Raw genomic sequence first — 19,625 nt, forward strand, 5'->3', positions numbered from 1 at the left:
CAGGGTAAAGGGAATTTTAGATGCATCTAACAAAGCAGTGCCATGAGGAGGATCCGGTCTAGAGCCACTTTGGCACTGTCTAGTTTCGTAGTTTCTCTGGGCCTTAGTTTCTTCATCAGAAAAGGAGGGGCTGAACCTAGAGATTTTCAATGGGTCTCACAGTTGAAAGAGATATTTAACTAATTGAGATCTAATGGTATCCTCCAGGCACGTAGTGATGTGTGATGCGCGTTATCTTATTTTAGCATAGAGACCTTGAAACATGAGTGTTGTCTTTCCACTGCCGACCTATCTTGGGTTTGGACACTTAGTGGGGGCTCAGTGAAAGGTCCTTTGTTTATGATGGCGCCTCTTTTGACCCACTGTCAGCTAGATGTGCTCTTTGAGAAATGAGGCTAAATCTAAGTGGGCTCATGAACGCTTCCCCCATCCCACCTGCTGATGATTTGTGGGATACACGACTCACTAGGGGTGTGTGTTTGCAGTGTGTAAGCGCTGTGCGGGGTCGCTGTAGCCCGGTGGTTAGGCACGGGGGCTCTGCCATGGGAGGCGTTTTGTTCCCATTCTGGAACTACTGTTTATTTGCTCTGTGCCCTTGAACAAGTTACTTAACCTCTGTGCCTGAGCCTTTTCAAAGGTCAAATGAGCAAATAGTTGACCCTACCTGGCGTAGTTAAAAGTGTGGAGCACTTAGAACACGTGTCCAGGGGCAGAGCAAGATGGCGGAGGAGTAGGAGACCTGGATTTCGTCTGGTCTCAGGAATTCAGCTGAATAGGGATCAAACCATTCTGAACACCTACGAACTCAACAGGAGATCGAAGAGGAGAGTAGCAACAACTCTCTGAACAGAGAAGTGACCACTTACTGGAAGATAGGACGTGCAGAGAAGTGAATCCGAGGCGATATTCGGGAGGATAGACAGCGGGGGAGGGGGCCTCCGTCGGCCGCTTCTGGCAAGTGATAGAGCCTCAGAGCACAAAATCGGAACTTTTAGAAGTCGGCTCTGCTGAGGGACGTCGCTGCAGTGGCTAAGCGGGTGGTGGAATCCTCCTGGGACAGTGTGGTCTCAGGACCCTTGGGGTCACAGAAAGACCAGGGGTGCCTGAGTGCGGCAGAGCTCCCAGGTATCAGAGCGGGGAAGCCGGCTGCAGAGACAGAGCCGAGGCGCGGGCTCTCAGCTCGGGGTGGCCATAAACTGTGATCCGCGGCCCAGTCGGGCCACTGCTCCTCCAGCAGGGACCCAACAAGAAGCAGAGCTGGGGAGACTCCCGTTCCTCCCCCGGGAGGAGCAGCGCGGGAGCGCACCGCAGGGATCTGCTGGGTTTGGAGACTCCACACGGGGTCGGGTGCCAGAGATACAAATGCTCGGTCACAGGCCGGGTGAGCACGGAGTGCGGCCGGAGACCGGGGAGACGGGAGTGACTGCTTTTGTCTGGGGGCTCACTGAGGAGCGGGGCCCCGAGTTCTCAGCTCCTCCGGGTGGAGATTGGGAGGCCACCATTTTCGCCCTGGTCCTCCAAAGCTGTAACGAGAGCTTGCAGGGAACAAAGCACCTGAGAGCAAACCTGAGCAGCTTGCTTAGCCCGGACCGACAAGGGCGAGGTAATTCCGCCTCCAGCAAAGACATTTGGGAACCACGGCAACAGGCCCCTCCCCCAGAAGATCAACATGAACAGCCAGCAAGCCAAGACCAAGTTTACCCATCAAGGAGAACAGGAGAACTCCAGTGCTAGGGGAATACTGCACATAGAATTCATGGCTTTTTTTTACCATGATTCATTAGTTCATCAAAGTTAATTTTTTTAACTGTTTTTTTTTTTTAATTTTTCTTTTTCCCTTTCTCAACCAACATCTTATCAATCCCTTTTTAAAAAAAATTTTTTTTTATTTTTCATTTTTAGAGTCATATTTTATCCCTTCATAGTAGTTACCCTTATTTTGGGCATATATATATAAGTTGTTCTCTCTTTAAAATTTTGAGATACAGTTTCTTCTAACAGATCAAAATATACCCTAAATCTCTAGTGTATGGCTTTGTTCTAGTTTCCTGCCTGATCACATTCTCTCCCTTTTTTCTTTTTTCTTTTTTCTTTTTTTTTCTTAAATCTTCTTTCTTTTTTCAAACAACTTATCAATTCCTTTTATAAAATCTTTTATAATTTTCATCTTTACAGTCATCTTCCATCCCTTCATTGTATCAACCCTTATTTTGTACATATATGTCTTTCTTCCTTTAAAATTTTAGGAGGCACGTTTTTCTAACAGACCAAAATACACCCAAAATCTAGTGTGTGGCACTGATCTATGCACTAGCCTGATCATATTTGATCATTTTCTGCTTTTTTTGTATTGTTCTCTTTTTGTTTTTATCTTTTTTTCTTTTTTTTTTCTCTTTCTTTCACTTTCTTTTCCCCTGGTTTCAGGTCTTTTCTGATTTGTATACAGTATATTTGCTGGGGACGTTGTTAACCTGTTAGCATTTTGTTCTCTCATTCGTCTATTCTCCTCTGGACAAAATGACAAGACGAAAAAAATCACCTCAGCAAAAAGAACAAGAGGTAGTACCGTCAGCCAGGGACCTACTCAATACGGACATTAGTACGATGTCGGACCTAGAGTTCAGAATCACGACTTTAAAGATACTAGCTGGGCTTGAAAAAAGCATGGAAGTTGTTAGAGAAACCCTTTCTGGAGAAATAAAAGAACTAAAATCTAACCAAGTCAAAATCAAAAAGGCTATTGATGAGGTGCAATAAAAAATGGGGGCACTAACTGCTACGATAAATGAGGCAGAAGAGAGAATCAGCGATATAGAAGACCAAACGATGGAAAATAAAGAGGCTGAGAAAAAGAGAGAGAAACAACTACAGGATCACGAGGGCAGAATTCGAGAGATAAGTGATACGATAAGACGAAACAACATTAGAATAATTGGGATCCCAGAAGAAGAAGAAAGAGAGAGAGGGGCAGAAGGTATATTGGAGCAAATAATAGCAGAGAACTTCCCTAATGTGGGGAAGGAAACAGCCATCAAAATCCAGGAGGCACAGAGAACCCCTCTCAAAATCAATAAAATTAGGTCAACACCCCGACATCTAATAGTAAAACTTACAAGTCTCAGACACAAAGAGAGAATCCTGAAAGCAGCTCGGGAGAAGAAATATGTAACCTACAATGGTAGAAATATTAGATTGGCAACAAACCTATCCACAGAGACCTGGCAGGCCAGAAAGGACTGGCATGATATATTCAGAGCACTAAACGAGAAAAATATGCAGCCAAGAATACTATATCCAGCTAGGCTGTCATTGAAAATAGAAGGAGAGATAAAAAGCTTCCAAAACAAACAAAAACTAAAGGAATTTGCAAACACGAAACCAGCCCTACAAGAAATATTGAAAGGAGTCCTCTAAGCAAAGAGAGAGCCTAAAAGCAGCATAGATCAGAAAGGAACACAGACAATATACAGTAACAGTCACCTTACAGGCAATACAATGGCACTAAATCCATATCTTTCATAGTTACCCTGAATGTAAATGGCCTAATGCCCCAATCAAAAGACACAGGCTATCAGATTGGATTAAAAAACAAGACCCATCAATATGCTGTCTGCAAGAGACTCATTTTAGACCCAAAGACACCCCCAGATTGAAAGTGAGGGGGTGGAAAACCATTTACCATGCTAATGGACACCAAAAGAAAGCTGGGGTGGCAATCTTATATCGGACAAATTCGATTTTAAAACAAAGACTGTAATAAGAGATGAGGAAGGACACTATATCCTACTTAAAGGGTCTATCCAACAAGAAGATCTAACAGTTGTAAATATCTATGCCCCTAACATGGGAGCAGCCAATTATATAAGGCAATTAATAACAAAAGCAAAGAAACACATTGACAACAATACAATAATAGTGGGGGACTTTAACACCCCTCTGACTGAAATGGACAGATCATCTAAGCAAAAGATCAACAAGGAAATAAAGACTTTAAATGACACACTGGACCAAATCGACTTCATAGACATATTCAGAACATTCCATCCCAAAGCAACGGAATACACATTCTTCTCTACTGCCCATGGAACATTCTCCAGAATTGATCACATCCTAGGTCACAAATCAGGTCTCAACCGGTACCAAAAGATTGGGATTATTCCCTGCATATTTTCAGACCACAATGCTTTGAAACTAGAACTCAGTCACAAGAGGGAAGTCGGAAAGACTCAAATACATGGAGGCTAAAGAGCATCCTACTAAAGAATGAATGGGTCAACCAGGAAATTAAAGAAGAATTAAACAAATTCATGGAAACCAATGAAAATGAAAACACAACTGTTCAAAATCTTTGGGATACAGCAAAGGCAGTCCTGAGAGGAAAGTATATAGCAATACAAGCCTTTCTCAAGAAACAAGAAAGGTCTCAAATACACAACCTAACCCTACACATAAAGGAGCTGGAGAAAGAACAGCAAATAAAGCCTAAACCCAGCAGGAGAAGAGAAATAATAAAGATCAGAGTAGAAATCAATGAACTAGAAACCAAAAGAACAGTAGAACACATCAACGAAACTAGGAGCTGGTTCTTTGAAAGAATTAACAAGATTGATAAACCCCTGGCCAGGCTTATCTAAAAGAAAAGAGAAATGACCCAAATCAACAAAATTATGAATGAAAGAGGAGAGATCACAACCAACACCAAAGAAATACAAACAATTATCAGAACATATTATGAGCAACTCTATGCCAGCAAATTAGATAACCTGGAAGAAATGGATGCATTCCTAGAGATGTATCAACTACCAAAACTGAACCAGGAAGAAATAGAAAACCTGAACAGACCTATCACCACTAAGGAAATTGAAGCAGTCATCAAAAATCTCCCAACAAACAAAAGCCCAGGGCCAGATGGCTTCCCAGGGGAATTCTATCAGACATTTAAAGAAGACTTAATACCTATTCCTCTGAAACTGTTCCAAAAAATAGAAATGGAAGGAAAACTTCCAAACTCATTTTATGAGGCCAGCATTACCTTGATCCCAAAACCAGACAAAGACCCCATCAAAAAGGAGAATTCCAGACCAATACCCTTGATGAACATGGATGCAAAAATTCTCACCAAAATACTAGCCAATAGGATACAACAGTACATTAAAAGGATTATTCACCACGACCAAGTGGGATTTATCCCTGGCCTGCAAGGTTGGTTCAACATCCGCAAGTCAATCAACATGATACAATACATTAACAAAAGAAAGAAGAAGAATCATATGATCCTCTCTATAGATGCAGAAAAAGCATTTGACAAAGTACAGCATCCTTTCTTGATCAAAACTCTTCAGAGTATAGGGATAGAGGGTACATACCTCAATATCATAAAAGCCATCTATGAAAAACCTACAGCGAATATCATTCTCAATGGGGAAAAGGTGAGAGCTTTCCCCCTAAGGTCAGGAACACGGCAGGGATGTCCACTATCACCACTGTATTAGAAGTCCTAGCCACAGCAATCAGACAACAAAAAGAAATCAAAGGTGTCCAAATCGGCAAAGAGGAAGTCAAACTCTCACTCTTTGCAGATGATATGATACTGTATGTGGAAAACCCAAAAGACTCCACCCCAAAACTGCTAGAACTCATACAGGAATTCAGTAAAGTAGCAGGTTATAAAATCAATGCACAGAAATCAGTGGCATTCCTATACACCAACAACAAGACAGAAGAGAGACAAATTAAGGAGTCGATCCCATTTACAATTGCACCCAAAACCATAAGATACCTAGGAATAAATTTAACCAAAGAGGCAAAGGATCTGTACTCAGAAAACTATAAAATACTCATGAAAGAAATTGAAGAAGACACAAAGAAATGGAAAAACGTTCCATGCTCATGGATTGGGAGAACAAACATTGTGAAGATGTCAATGCTACCTAGAGCAATGTACACATTCAATGCAATCCCCATCAAAATACCATCCACTTTTTTCAAAGAAATGGAACAAATAATCCTAAAATTTGTATGGAACCAGAAGAGACCCCGAATAGCCAGAGGAATATTGAAAAAGAAAAGCAAAGCTGGTGGTATCACAATTCCGGACTTCCAGCTCTATTACAAAGCTGTCATCATCAAGACAGTATGGTACTAGCACAAAAACAGACACATAGATCAATGGAACAGAATCGAGAGCCCAGAAATGGACCCTCAACTCTATGGTCAACTTATCTTTGACAAAGCAGGAAAGAATGTCCAATGGAAAAAAGACAGTCTCTTCAACAAATGGTGTTGGGAATATTGGACAGCCACATGCAGAAGAATGAAACTGGACCATTTCCTTACACCACACACACAAATAGACTCCAAATGGTTGAAAGACCTAAACGTGAGACAGGAGTCCATCAACATCCTAAAGGAGAACACAGGTAGCAACCTCTTCGACCTCAGCTGCAGCAACTTCTTCCTAGAAACATCGCCAAAGGCAAGGGAAGCAAGGACAAAAATGAACTATTGGGATTTCATCAAGATAAAAAGCTTTTGCACAGCAAAAGAAACAGTCCACAAAACCAAAAGACAACCGACAGAATGGGAGACAATATTTGCAAATGACATATCAGATAAAGGTCTAGTATCCAAAATCTATAAAGAACTTATCAAACTCAACACCCAAAGAACAAATAATCCAATCAAGAAATGGGCAGAAGACACAAACAGACATTTTTCCAAAGAAGACATCCAAATGGCCAACAGACACATGAAAAAGTGCTCAACATCGCTCGGCATCAGGGAAATCCAAATCAAAACCTCAATGAGATACCACCTCACACCAGTCAGAATGGCTAAAATTAACAGGTCAGGAAACGACAGATGTTGGCGGGAATGTGGAGAAAGGGGAAGCCTCCTATACTGTTGGTGGGAATGCAAGCTGGTGCAACCCCTCTGGAAAACAGTATGGAGGTTCCTCAAATAGTTGAAAATAGAGCTATCATACGATCCAGCAATTGCACTACTGGGTATTTACCACAAAGATACAAATGTAGGGATCCGAAGGGGTACGTGCACCCCAATGTTTATAGCAGCAATGTCCACAACAGCCAAACTTTGGAAAGAGCCAAGATGTCCATTGACAGATGAATGGATAAAGAAGAAGTGGTATATATACTCAATGGAATATTATGCAGCCATCAAAGGGAATGAGATCTTGCCATTTGCAACGACATGGATGGAACTGGAGGGTGTTATGCTGAGTGAAATAAGTCAGTCAGAGAAAGACATGTATCATATGACCTCACTGATATGAGGAATTCTTAATCTCAGGAAACAATCTGAGTGTTGCTGGTGTGGTGGGGGGTGGGAGGGATGGGGTGGCTGGGTGATAGACATTGGGGAGGGTATGTGCTATGGTGAGCACTGTGAATTGTGCAAGACTGTCGAATCACAGATCTGTACTTCTGAAACAAATAATGCAACATATGTTAAGAGAAAAGAAAAAGAAGAAGATAGCAGGAGGGGAAGAATGAAGGGGAGTAAGTCAGAGGGGGAGACGAACCATGAGAGACAATGGACTCTGAAAAACAAACTGAGGGTTCTCGAGGGGAGGAGGGTAGGGGGATGGGTTCGACTGGTTATGGGTATTAAAGAGGGCACATTCTGCACGGAGCACTGGGTGTTATGCACAAACAATGAATCATGGAACACTACATCAAAAACTAATGATGTAATATATGGTGATTAACATAACAATAAAAAATTTTTAAAAAAAGAACACGTGTCCAATACATAGTAACAGCCCCATACTGGACGGCTATTCTTGCTGTATTCAGGCTGCATCCAATCATAACCCGTTGTGATCATCTGAAAGGAGATATTGAGGGAAGCCTGGGGGTGCCCCCCCGAATACCTCCTTGTGAGCAGAAAGTTGGTGTTTCAGCCATTCCTCAGAGATTGATATTTATACTGCTCTTATTGCTCTTTAGGGAATAAAATTACCTCTCGCTTTCACTAGCCTAATTCAATGTCTGACAACTTCTCTCACTCGGGAACTTATTCTTTCTGTGTGGCTTAATTGCCTATTGTTGCAGTTTCAATTTGGGGTGAGGGAAAGAATGGCAGGTCTGACTCTGAGATAAAGGGCCTGCCGAAAAACTAACAGTTTGGACTCAAACAGGGGCTCTCAGCACGCTGGTTCGGGGCTCGGGCTTAGGGGCTCGGCTGCGACACTTGGTGGAGGGGGCAGGCTGCAGGCTGCAGGGAGGGATGGTGGGCTGCAGGGAGGCGACCGTTGGCCATGACCTGGAATACTTACCCCTGCGCCCCCACCCTCACTGCAACTGGGGCAGCTTCATATTTATGCTGTCTACTTGCATGAGAGATTTCACCAGGAGAAACTGTTCCACAGATAAAGGAAAAATCTGAAAAACCTAGAGGCCAGTGTATGTCCCTGAAAAGCCACCTGACGTGACCTGTCACTTGGCAACTGACTCTGTTGCTTCTTGTCTCAGCTGCTCTGTGCCTGTTTGAAAGTGGCAACATTCTGTGTGTGTGTGCATGTGCACAGTGCTTTGTTCATGGTGCTGGCAGGGGAGGGAAGGTAAATGGGAAGATTTATCGGGAGAAGAACTTTATAAATTCAAGATATAATTCTCACAAGACTGCGGAAAGCCCTTGTTCATGTGTTTGAGGGGATAATTTTGACCCAGCTTTGTGTGGGTGGGCCCCCTGGGAATTAATAGGGGGTTTTCATCTCTAGCTTATTGGATGGGGTGGCAGTGACTGAAACCCAACTCGAGAGCAAAACCATTTGGCACAGCCCCACCTAATGAAATAGGTTCGGAGGGATATTGACCAAAATAAGGGGAGTGAATACAGATCGTGCACTGGAAGATTTATGACCGCTGAGCACTGGGGAGCAACGGGTGTGTAAAGCTTTCCCCCAAACGCCCCCCCCGAATGTCAAGGTGAGGTGCTCAGTGTCACCAAGCATGGCATCCTGGCCTCTGCCAGACAACTGAGTGGAGTCCTGGTGTTTAGGGAGTGGCCTCAGAGGATGGCCTGGGAGCAGAGAGGGTTCACAAGGAAACTCCTTTGCCAGCCTGACTCCAGGACATGGGTCTCAATCCCTCCCTCGAGCAAGAATGGGAGATCGATCACTCAGGACTTCGTGAGTGGGAGTAAGCTGTCCCCTAAAGCCGTAGTGATCCAAAAAAGTCATGTTCAAATGGTGAGTGTCCGCCACACGCTTGCTTGTAAATCCCTAATGGACGCAAACTTCTCTTTGGATTTGTCGATTGTCTTCCCCTACTCTGACGGAGACATTTAAGGTCAGGCTGAGGCCATCCCTGATTCCATGTGACACACTCTGTTAGGCACCGTGCACCGTTCCCTAACATAGTCCTTAGCACCACCTTCCCAGACCAAGTGGCACCTTCTCCATTATATAGAGAAGGACTTTTGAGTTTCCAAATTTGGGGCACTCACTGATCATTGATGTAGCCAGAGTTAGAATCTATATACATGGCTGATTTTTAAGATCTAGGAAGAAACTAGATGCGATTCTGCTGCTAAAAATTGGCTGGAAACCAGCTTTCTGCGTAACAGATTTGCCTTAACAAACTAACCCTCTCCCCTGTTTCTACAACTGAAGTCATATACACCGCACACACACACAGACTTCTCTTTCACAATGTTTGCTAAGTCAGAAGCAACTGTGGATCACTTAAATGAGGCCCTGGTCATCCCAGGTCCATTTTTCTCCATTTTCCTTCAACACCTGTCACCACAGACTGTCCCTTTGCTGCTGAGTGATGCTTGCTCTAAGTGCTTACTGCACCTGAATGAATGAATTAATGAGTGAGTGATGGATGGGGGGGAGGGGGAGGGGCGATGCCTCTTTGTGGGACGAACTCACCCATCTTCCGACGTCTGTCTGCTGTCCTCTCCTCCCAGGGTGGCATGATTGCTCTGCTGCTGTCCATCTTGTGCCTGGTGATGATCCTATACACTCGCCGGCGCTGGTGCAAGCGCCGCAGGGTGCCCCAGCCCCAGAAGAGTGCCAGTGCCGAGGCGGCCAACGAGATTCACTACATTCCCTCTGTGCTGATCGGCGGGCACGGACGGGAGAGTCTGCGCAATGCCCGCGTGCAGGGCCACAACTCCAGTGGCACCCTGAGCATCCGGGAGACCCCCATCCTGGACGGCTATGAGTACGACATCACAGACCTGCGCCACCACCTGCAGAGGGAGTGCATGAACGGAGGGGAGGACTTCGCCAGCCAGGTCACCCGCACCCTGGACTCCCTGCAGGGCTGCAACGAAAAGGCAGGGATGGACCTCACCCCAGGTGGGCAAGTCGCTCCTCCCCTTGGGGAACTAGGGAGTGAGTAGGGAACAGCTTTTCTAGTCTTGGGGCCGGTTGTCATGCATAATGGCATGTACCTGTGCCCTTTCCCAGGTGGGCCAGAAGGGTACATGCTCTCCTGAGACAACAGGAGGTATTTTCTAATGCGGGAAATCAGAAGAACAAGTATACACCGAATCCTTCTCCACTTCACCTTTGCACTGGAAGCAGAGACACCTTTACCCCTAACAGAAGAGTAGGTTAGATAGAGCCTTTTGCTTATATAATAGAGCAGTCCCCAGGGAAATAAGAAGCTAGCAAGAAAGATCAGCGCGTGTGTACGGCATTTTTGCGTGTCACATGTTTGCTTAGGTGATCTAAGTATCCACTGAAGTGGGAGGACAGAGGTGTCTGTTCTTTTCTATGACTCTGGAGACCTTGGTCTGGGGAGGGAGTGGTTGGTTGTGTTGTTTTGCCCATGCCTCTGTGGTCTTTACAAGGGTCGTACTTCTTCAAAGATTAGGAATGCAATCAAGCTGTCCGACCTTAGATGCCTTGTGTTTCTATGTAGATGCTGGGTGGAAAAGACTTGGACCTGATCGGGCTGAACGAAATCAGGGTCAACAAAATGCAGAGAGGAAATGACTGTACTTTTCTTTTATAGCAGCCCTCCTGTCTCTCTCTGAGACTTCTGTAAATAAGCAACTCCTCATAAAACCCCAAGATAGTGATCCCTCAAAAGACTGCTCAATTCTCTTTAAAGAAGACATTTTTCATACTGAATATTGCTTAAGATATATAGACTTTCAGTGGGGCTTTTTTTTTTTTGATGATTTTATTTATTTATTTGACAGAGAGACAGCGAGAGCAGGAACACAAGTGGGGAGAGTGGGAGAGGGAGAAGCAGGCTCCCCGCGGAGCAGAGAGCCCGATGCGGGGCTCAATCCCAGGACCCCGGGATCATGACCTGAGCCAAAGGCAGACGCTTAGCGACTGAGCCACCCAGGCATCCCTCAGTGGGGCTTGAAAAGAGGGAAATCACATCATAGATGTCTCCAATTTGGGGCACCCGAGTGGCCCAGTCATTGAGCATCTGAGTCTTGGTTTCGACTCAGGTCATGATTTCATGGGTCATGAGATCGACTAGGTTGGAAGAGGGAGAGGACATGTTCTGCCTGAATGCACTCAAATTCAGCTTCTTCTAAAACTCTGTGCCGCCCCAGAGAAAGGAATCTGTTGTCTGTCTCTAGCCCGTGGGCCACATGTGGTGACCCTAATCAATACAGAATCAGTTGACTTGGCTTTTGAGTTGTCATCTCTCTCCTCTCCTCCCTCAATTTTGTAGCCCTGCAGAAATCAGAGGAGTATTTAGTCTCTGCCAATCTCTCACTTTAAAGGTTCCTTATTTCAATTCTGTGAAACTCCATTTACGTGGTTCAAGCAGATTTCCTTGCTCGCACTTTCTTTTGGCCTTTTCTCTGAAAGAATTTGCCTTGACTTTTCCTTCTGCAGGAAGCGACAATGCCAAGCTATCGCTGATGAACAAGTACAAGGATAACATCATTGCCACCAGCCCCGTGGACTCCAACCACCAGCAGGCCACTCTGCTCTCGCATACCTCCAGCAGCCAGAGAAAGCGGATCAACAACAAGGCAAGAGGTATCTGTGTCTGATGGGAGGGCTTGCGGGTGGCGGTTTCCTTAATATCGGTAGAGGCAGGACCATTCATATCCTGGACCCCCGACTCTCAGGCATGGCTAGAGGGTGTGTGTTTGAGCCCAGGCTTTCTGGAAGCCTGTTGAGTGTTACTTAGCCAAAAAACTTAAATGTACAAACCTTCTGACCAAGTAATTTCATAAACAAGAATTAATCCTTAGGAAATAATTGGACAAGTGCGCAAAGCCATGTGTAAAAGGCTGTTCATCACAACATTGTTTAAAAGAGCAAAAAAATGGAAATAGCCTAAGCATCCATCAATAGTATCAGTTAACTACCTGCACATCTGTCGATCGTCCAGTGTCTTATCATGCGGCCATTTAGGATAAGATAGATCCATATTTGTTCATATGGGAAGTTGCCCACCCATTTATTAAATGGAAAAAGAAAAACGAGCAAAACACCATTCATAAGGGGAGATTAAAAAACCTTTATCTATTTCTGTATCAGAAAAAGACAGCATATACGTCAAATGTGAACAGAGTTTTTCTCTGATTGACAGGATTTAGAGGACATCGGGGTTGTTCTCTTTGCACATTTCTCTGCATTCTCTTTATTATTTTTTTCCTCTTTTTCCCATTGAATGCATATTAATTCCAGGACCAGAGAAAAGCTTTCGAGGAGGGAAATTTCCCTTCCGTCCCTTTCTACCCACCATCCATGAAGGCCCTCTCTGACAGGGGGCTGCGGCTCGGGCTGGAGCGGGGAGCCTGGGCTGGCTGGGGGTGGGCTCCAGTGACCGCTATCACGAAAAGGTCCACTTCTCCAATAAATCTGGGTATCAGGAAGCTCCAGTGTCCGTGGCTACTCCTCCCAAATTGTCAGTCAGCCTGCTCTTGGTTTTATCGATTTTTCTCTTGAACTTGCCCAGTGATTTGGTGTTGTGAAGAAAAAACTGAAGATGTCGACTGTGCTGTGCTTCTTTTCATTATAGCTGGTTCTGCCTTCCTGAACCCTGAAGGAGATTCTGGCCCCGAGACAGAAAACGACCCCCAGCTGACCTTCTACACCGACCCCTCGCGGAGCCGGAGGCGCAGCAGAGGTGGGAAGGTTGGAGGGGTCACAGCGGGTGACGGGGCTCCGGGCAGGGGGAGGCGAGGCGCGGCACAGGTGTTGGGTCGGGCTGGGGGCTGTGTGGACCAAAGCCACTTTCTGCAGGAAGCGTCCCTGGACCACAGCTGGTGTTTCCTCCTAAGGAAGAAAGAAGAGCCTAGAGTGGAAAATTTCCGAGAATCATCTCTCCCAGATAATGGCGCTCTCAAACAAGTGTTCAAGTTGTTTGAAAGGCTATTTCTTGGTCAGAAGACTCTCAATTCCTTCTGGAAGCCTCAAGAGTCATATTTTGCTGTTTAGACACAGGAAATAAAGTTGATAAAGTGTGTTGTATGTGAAAATGTGGATGGTATATGTACCCTTGCTTGCACAGCCACGCCGGCCTTGGGATTGGGCAAGGTAGCGGTGGTGGGGGAGGCGGTGTCGCTGAGGAATGATCTGTCACCTGCGATTCAATCTGTGTGTAACGGTATTAGACCTCCCATCCCCTCCCCAGCGGCATCACGGGACCCCCAAGGCTCCAAGTCCCCTCCATTCTCCCAGCAGGGTCCCGGTGAGTTCACGCACTCTCCTCAGTACTGCTAGAGCTGTCCTTCTGCGCAGACACTCCCTGGGCCACTGCCCCTGATGTTCAGGTGTGGCGGTGGCAGATGAGGTGTCGCTGCCCATGACCTTGCTGGTAGCACTCTTGTCACTGAGGGAGGTCTGGGTTCAGTAGGCTTCACAGTTTACTTGCTGTGTGATATTGGAGGAGAACAACAGCTTCTCTGAGCCTGTTTCCTCATATAGGAAGTGTGTTATCAATACCTCACATACACGCTCCTGAAAGCATTAAATTATATTAAAGTGTGCTTTTTGGGTGACTGGCAGAGCGCTATGCAGTCCCCATTGTCGTTGCTCCCAGACCTCTCTGCAGTGTGGCCTCAGGTTTGTGCAGCATTCCATCCTAAGGAATTTCGGACAGGGACCTGTTGAGATACAGTGGAGGATGTTTGAGTGGCCTCCCCCTGTGTTATACCCAATGGCATTTTTCCCCAACCAATAATCAACCAATGCCCCACAAAAGACATTTATGTTTTGGCTCTCTCCTACCTCTACTTGAGTTCCTTCCACACTGAGGGCATTCTGCCCAGAGATTGGAAGCAAACCTTTTAATTCCCCAGGTCCAGTTTCTCTAAGCTTTGCTACTATTGGGACAAAATTCCTTCCCAGCATTTTTCTCAAGAGATCAGTGGGGCTCTGGGCAGCCTAACGTCTGATGCCCCAGTATCCTTGAGGTGAGAATGTGGATCCCTTGATCCTCTTTACATATTTATATACAGTTGATAGTCAACCTCAGCCTGTCCAACCCTGAGCAGGGTGCGTTCTGCTGTAATAAAATCCTGTTTAAGAAAATCCATAGTAATGAATTAGAATGAGTTTCTTTGCAGCATAAAACTTTTCCTTTAAAATATCAAGCTCTCCTAGTACATCAAATGTTTATTGCTATTAACTAGACTGTAAGCTTCTTAGGGATGGGCATGTCTAATTTATTTTTCCAAAGTGCCCAGTGAAGGATTTTGCCTATAATAGATGCTTGTAAGTGTTTGTTGAATTGAACTGAATACATCAATCAGGCCAGCAAGAAATTTTATAACTCACCTGCCATAGGTCAGGCTTTGTGATGTGAGGTAGAATTATGAAAACATGGCACAGTGATAAGGCTTAATTTAATATTATAAATAAAGTAAAATGAATACTCAGAGGACAGAACAGGTCATTCTACCTGGCAGCAATAGGAGACAAAGAAGGAGAAAATAATTAGACCTGGGTTATATACAATGTGTAGAATTTCTTGAAAAAGGAAAATCTAGGGTAAGGACATCCTAGTAAGGAAAATAGCATATAGAAAGCCCGGAAGGCACAAAAGAACATGGTATTTTTAAGCAAGTGGAAGTAGTTCTGTATAGCAGGTGTAAGAACATAGGCCATGGGGTAGTAGGGACGGGCCTGGATAACAGGCCAGCTCCCCGAGGACTACACCTGCATCATGAGTTTGCACTTTGTTCCGTAGGTCCCAGGGAACCACTGGACATTTTGAAGCCAGGTAGAGATGTTGGGTGATGGCTGGTTGATACAGAAGGGCCAGGGAGGTAGGAAGATGAGTAGCAAGTTATTGCAATCACATGAGAGCAGGAGCAAGTACCCGGAAACAGTGACAACATCGTATGATAAAAGCTTTAACAGCAGGGTGCAGCCAGGGCTAGAGGAACAGCAAGGGATGAGTGAGAATCTGCTCTTAAAGGTTTCAGGGAAGTGTTTACAAGGAGATGCTGTTGGAGCTGAGGCTTGAAGAGTAGGTGTGTACCGGGCTGACAAGGTGACAAAATGGCATTCTGCAGAGGAGGAAATGATATGTGCAAAGTCAAGGAGACATAAACGATAATGGTCTAGTCAGAGAGTGGGAAAGAGTTTACTAGAATGAAGTGTACAGTGCAGGTTTGCGGTTTGCTTAGGAAATAAGGCTGGACGATCAGGAGACAGCACGCACCTTGACCGGAGGACTCGGACCTAACGCTTCGGTTGGTGCCACTGGAGGCTTTTCAAGACTGTTGCCCTGGTCCGCTCTGCTTTGTGAAGGGTGCCTGTGAGCCCCTGCGGAGAGTAGGCGATGATGGGGGAGGTTGAGGCAGGGAGACTGGGCACATGGCTCTTGCTGCAATCCAGGTGCACGATGCCGGGCGCGGGTCGGGATGGAGAGAATGAAGGCAAGAGAAACTTTGGACACAAGATGGAACCAGATTTAATGGCATCGGAAGGGGGGAGGGTCATGGCTTATGTAACAGAGGGCAGGATCAGACAAGGTGGAGTTTTCCGACCGGAGAAACCAAGTAGCTCAGGGTGCCATTCTCCGGGTAGTGGAAATCGGAGGAAGCAGGAGAGTCCAGTTTCACATTCGAGTGCCTGGGAGATGTGCTGGATGGTGGCAGATCTGTTGCTGCTCAGGCCCAGTTTGGGCTGGGGATAGAGATTTGTAAGTGTGGGAAAATAGACCCCTTGGTGAAAGGATCCTAAGGTGAAAAGAATATTTCTAGGTAGCAAGGGATAGAGGATCCCAGAGGCTGCCTGCCACCCTGCAGTTTCTCATCCCAGCTCCTGCCAGCACAGCACTCAGGGCACCTGAGGCCATAATGGGTGGGTGCAGCACATGGACCCAAATCTTCCCTGCAGTCCCGAGAAGAGCCATTCCAAAGACTCCCCTGGGCCCAAAGATTGAGTAGTGCCCTGTCTGGGGGCTGCCGCCTCAGCTGGACCCCTGCCTCGATCCCGGCTCCTTAGTAGTAGCTTGACCCTGTACGTGCCCTGTCGCGTCTCTGATTGTCCCTTGTGGGAACTGTCTCATCAGACCGTGGTCATTGTTAAGTGACATGAGCCACATAAAGCCTGCACACTGGCACCTGACACATAATTACGCTTCATAAATTTTAACTGTCACTATGAGGTTGATCTCTTTGAGACTTATTTTCCTTACTTGTGAAGTGGGTAGTTACTGTCCAGACTCCTAGATTTATTCTAAGGAAGCAAATAATAAAAATAAAATAATATGCAAAGCACTTCACCCAATGTCTGACATAATAGTTGCCTTTTATTTCTATCAGTCATAAATGCCAACACAGACTAGACCATAAGAAAATGACAAAGGACACATTTTGTTGGCCACTAGCCTTGCTTTCTTACTTTCCCACATCTGTTCTGCCTCCATGTGAAATGTCCCTCTTATTACTACCATTTTATCCTCTGCCCAAAAACCTTCCTTCCTATTCCTGTCCGCACCTGCCTGCAACTGTCTCCTCAGCATCCTTATTTGCTCACTAAGCTGCCATTTATAATCTCTGACTGCAGGACTGGTGGGGCCCTTCAGGCATGACAATATCCTCTACACATACAGAGCAGACTTTCCTCCTTCCTGGTCCTATAGACAAAGAGTCACCTGTAGGACTCCCACCCACAGAGCTTGGAAAGTTCCTCAAGAGGCAGTTGGAGAAGTAGTTTGAGCCGTGGGAGGAAGGAGCTGGTTTGTGAGAGCGCCCTCTGTGCAAGAAGCAGGGAGAAGCGCAGAGAGTTCTAGCACGTGGTGAAAGCATCCTTGCCACCCTTGGGCAAGAGGTTGGAGCTCAGCCAGGCGAGCAGTGGGGGAGAATGCCCTCCTTTATGATTTCTTTGTGAAACTGTCCCAGGAAGAGTGCAGTGAACTTGCACACAACTGACTGTTGCTGACCCCAAGGGCCACCAGTAGGCTAAGCCCCTCTGACTAGCAGCTGACATGGTGTTCCATGAGTATGAAGCTCACTGGGGTTATGAGCCGGAACATTCCCTGCCTGGGCTAGGTTTGCCCACCGCCTCCCCTGTTTGCTTGTTTGGGCAGCAGAGCCAGATTGGCCTCCCACTGCCAAGACTCTTACCGCAATGTGTCTTGCTTGTATCTTGCTTCCAGTGGGCTCTCCCCGAAGTCCTGTGAATAAGACCACCTTGACGTTGATCAGCATCACCAGCTGTGTGATCGGCCTCGTGTGCTCCTCCCATGTCAGCTGCCCCCTTGTTGTCAAAATCACCCTGCACGTCCCCGAGCACCTGATCGCCGATGGTAAGCTTGCTTGCGAGGATGCGGCTTCCTCCACAAAGGAGAAGTTTTCACGTTGGGCCAGGAAGATAGAGAAGCCAGGGGTCACTGTTACTTATTACTCTAAGTGAGGGAAAAATAAACCCAGATAAGTAAGGCTTAGGGCAAATTTGGTTTGTCCACAGATGAAATCAGAAAGCAGGTTAAAAAAAAAAACCCATAAAATTGAACAGATTACCTCCTCTTCTCTATGCCCACTCCAATTTCTCATTTCTGTTTGCTTTAAAATAAGTCCCTGTCTTTGTAGAGAAGTACAGAGCATGCTGGATACAGGTAGATAGACACCGAGAGATTCTCTGGCTTTGGGGAAGGGAGAAGCTAAGTGGAGCCGTGGATATGATTAAGAATCAGCCATGCTTCAGTTTGGTATGCCCGGGTAAGAAATTCCTGATTGCAGTAACTTGCTAAAAGCCTAGAACTCTGAAGCAACAATTTCCTTTCGTTCAGGGGGACCCCAGTGTAATTAAGGAGTAGTACGGGTTCAGGAGGCCCTGAATTTGTGAAGCCCAGAGTACCTAATTGACTTGTTAATATCTCTTCTCTCTGCTGCTGGAAGGCTGAAAACAGGTGGGGACTGTCCGCGCTATTAGAGGGCCTGCTATTTCATGGCAAGTGGAGACCAGGCAGCAGGTCCCTGCTCCTTGGGTGAATGCCAGTGCCTGTGGCTGGGTCTGATGGAGCCATGCCGTGGCCATCACAGAGCTGCTCTGTCCCAGTATTCCCTAGGTCCACCCTAATAGAGATGGGATCGAGCAAAGCAGCAGGGGATGATGGAGCAAGGGCAGCAGGAGGTCCAAGTGGTGGCCGAGGCTCCATCTGCTGATCCCTTGCTTGGGGGCTCATGACAGGCTAGGGCTGGTAGGAGTCATGACCTCGGATTGGGCTAATCTGTGCAGCATCCTTTACTCTGTCTTGACTAATGCGCACACGTGTGCGTGTGTGTATGTGTGTTGTTGTGTGCACCCACAGGCATGCCTCCTCTCTCTCTCCTGCAGGGAGCCGCTTCATCCTGCTGGAGGGGAGCCAGCTGGATGCCAGTGACTGGTTGAACCCAGCTCAAGTGGTGCTCTTCTCTCAACAGAACTCCAGTGGGCCCTGGGCCATGGACCTCTGTGCCCGGCGGCTCCTGGACCCCTGTGAACACCAATGTGACCCCGAAACTGGTAGGCAGGAGCACCGGGCAGCGGGTAACTGTCAGAGTTCATGCTTCTTGCAATCACCCCCCTGGAAATCCAGACGTAGTCTCCCGATGTTTCCATTTCCTTCGGGGGCCTAGGCTGTGCACGCTGCCAGTGTGTGGTTGGGACCCTGAGCATGTTGGCTTAAAATGTGTTGTCTTCTGGCAGAAGCCTTGGAAATATCCTATCTGTAGCTCCTACTCTGTACCCCAGACAGGCCAGTTTAAGATGACCTGCACCATCCATTTACCATCCCGTCAGCGGATGTCAGCTGCTGGGGCTCGAATTTTTATGCATGTGTATTGTAGAAAATTTGAAAATTTAGAAAAGCTTATAGACAAAAATGATAATCATCTATAATTCTATCTCCTGAAGAAATCATTTTAAAATTGTAACATCCTCCCTTCCGATCTTTTATCTGTGTTTGAGTTTTAGAGACTTACAAGCACACTAAGTCCACTAGTGTTTTCTTGATTTTTTCACTTCACATTCTATCATGAAGTTTTTCCAGAACCATTAAATAATTCTTAATAACATAATTTTAATGGCTATTTGGCATTCCATTGTATGTCCATATCATAGCTCATTTAAATAGTTCCCTATTATTTGACATTTCAGATGCTTTAAATTTTTAATTTTTACAAATACTACCAAAATGAATATCTTTCCACATAAATGCAGGGCACAT

The 19,625-nt window shown here is 45.9% G+C and overlaps 1 protein-coding gene across 2 annotated transcripts in view; it reads left to right on the forward strand.

Annotated features, from left to right (window-relative positions):
- Nucleotides 1-19,625, forward strand: part of ASTN1 (astrotactin 1) — a 305,327-nt gene that overhangs the window by 141,046 nt on the left and 144,656 nt on the right. Inside the window, exons 3-7 of one of the 2 annotated variants that reach the window (XM_028092079.1) lie at nucleotides 9,940-10,333; nucleotides 11,843-11,989; nucleotides 12,981-13,088; nucleotides 17,574-17,723; nucleotides 18,755-18,946. In XM_028092079.1, coding sequence (XP_027947880.1) covers nucleotides 9,940-10,333; nucleotides 11,843-11,989; nucleotides 12,981-13,088; nucleotides 17,574-17,723; nucleotides 18,755-18,946 — 991 coding nt within the window. The remainder of the gene's footprint in view (nucleotides 1-9,939; nucleotides 10,334-11,842; nucleotides 11,990-12,980; nucleotides 13,089-17,573; nucleotides 17,724-18,754; nucleotides 18,947-19,625) is intronic. The other variant, XM_028092081.1, reaches the window with a different exon arrangement.

The sequence above is a fragment of the Eumetopias jubatus genome, unplaced genomic scaffold, assembly GCF_037043125.1.
Source record: "Eumetopias jubatus isolate StellerSeaLion01/CBP00866 unplaced genomic scaffold, mEumJub1_p1.0 scaffold_12, whole genome shotgun sequence".
Classification (NCBI taxonomy): Eukaryota; Metazoa; Chordata; class Mammalia; order Carnivora; family Otariidae; genus Eumetopias; species Eumetopias jubatus.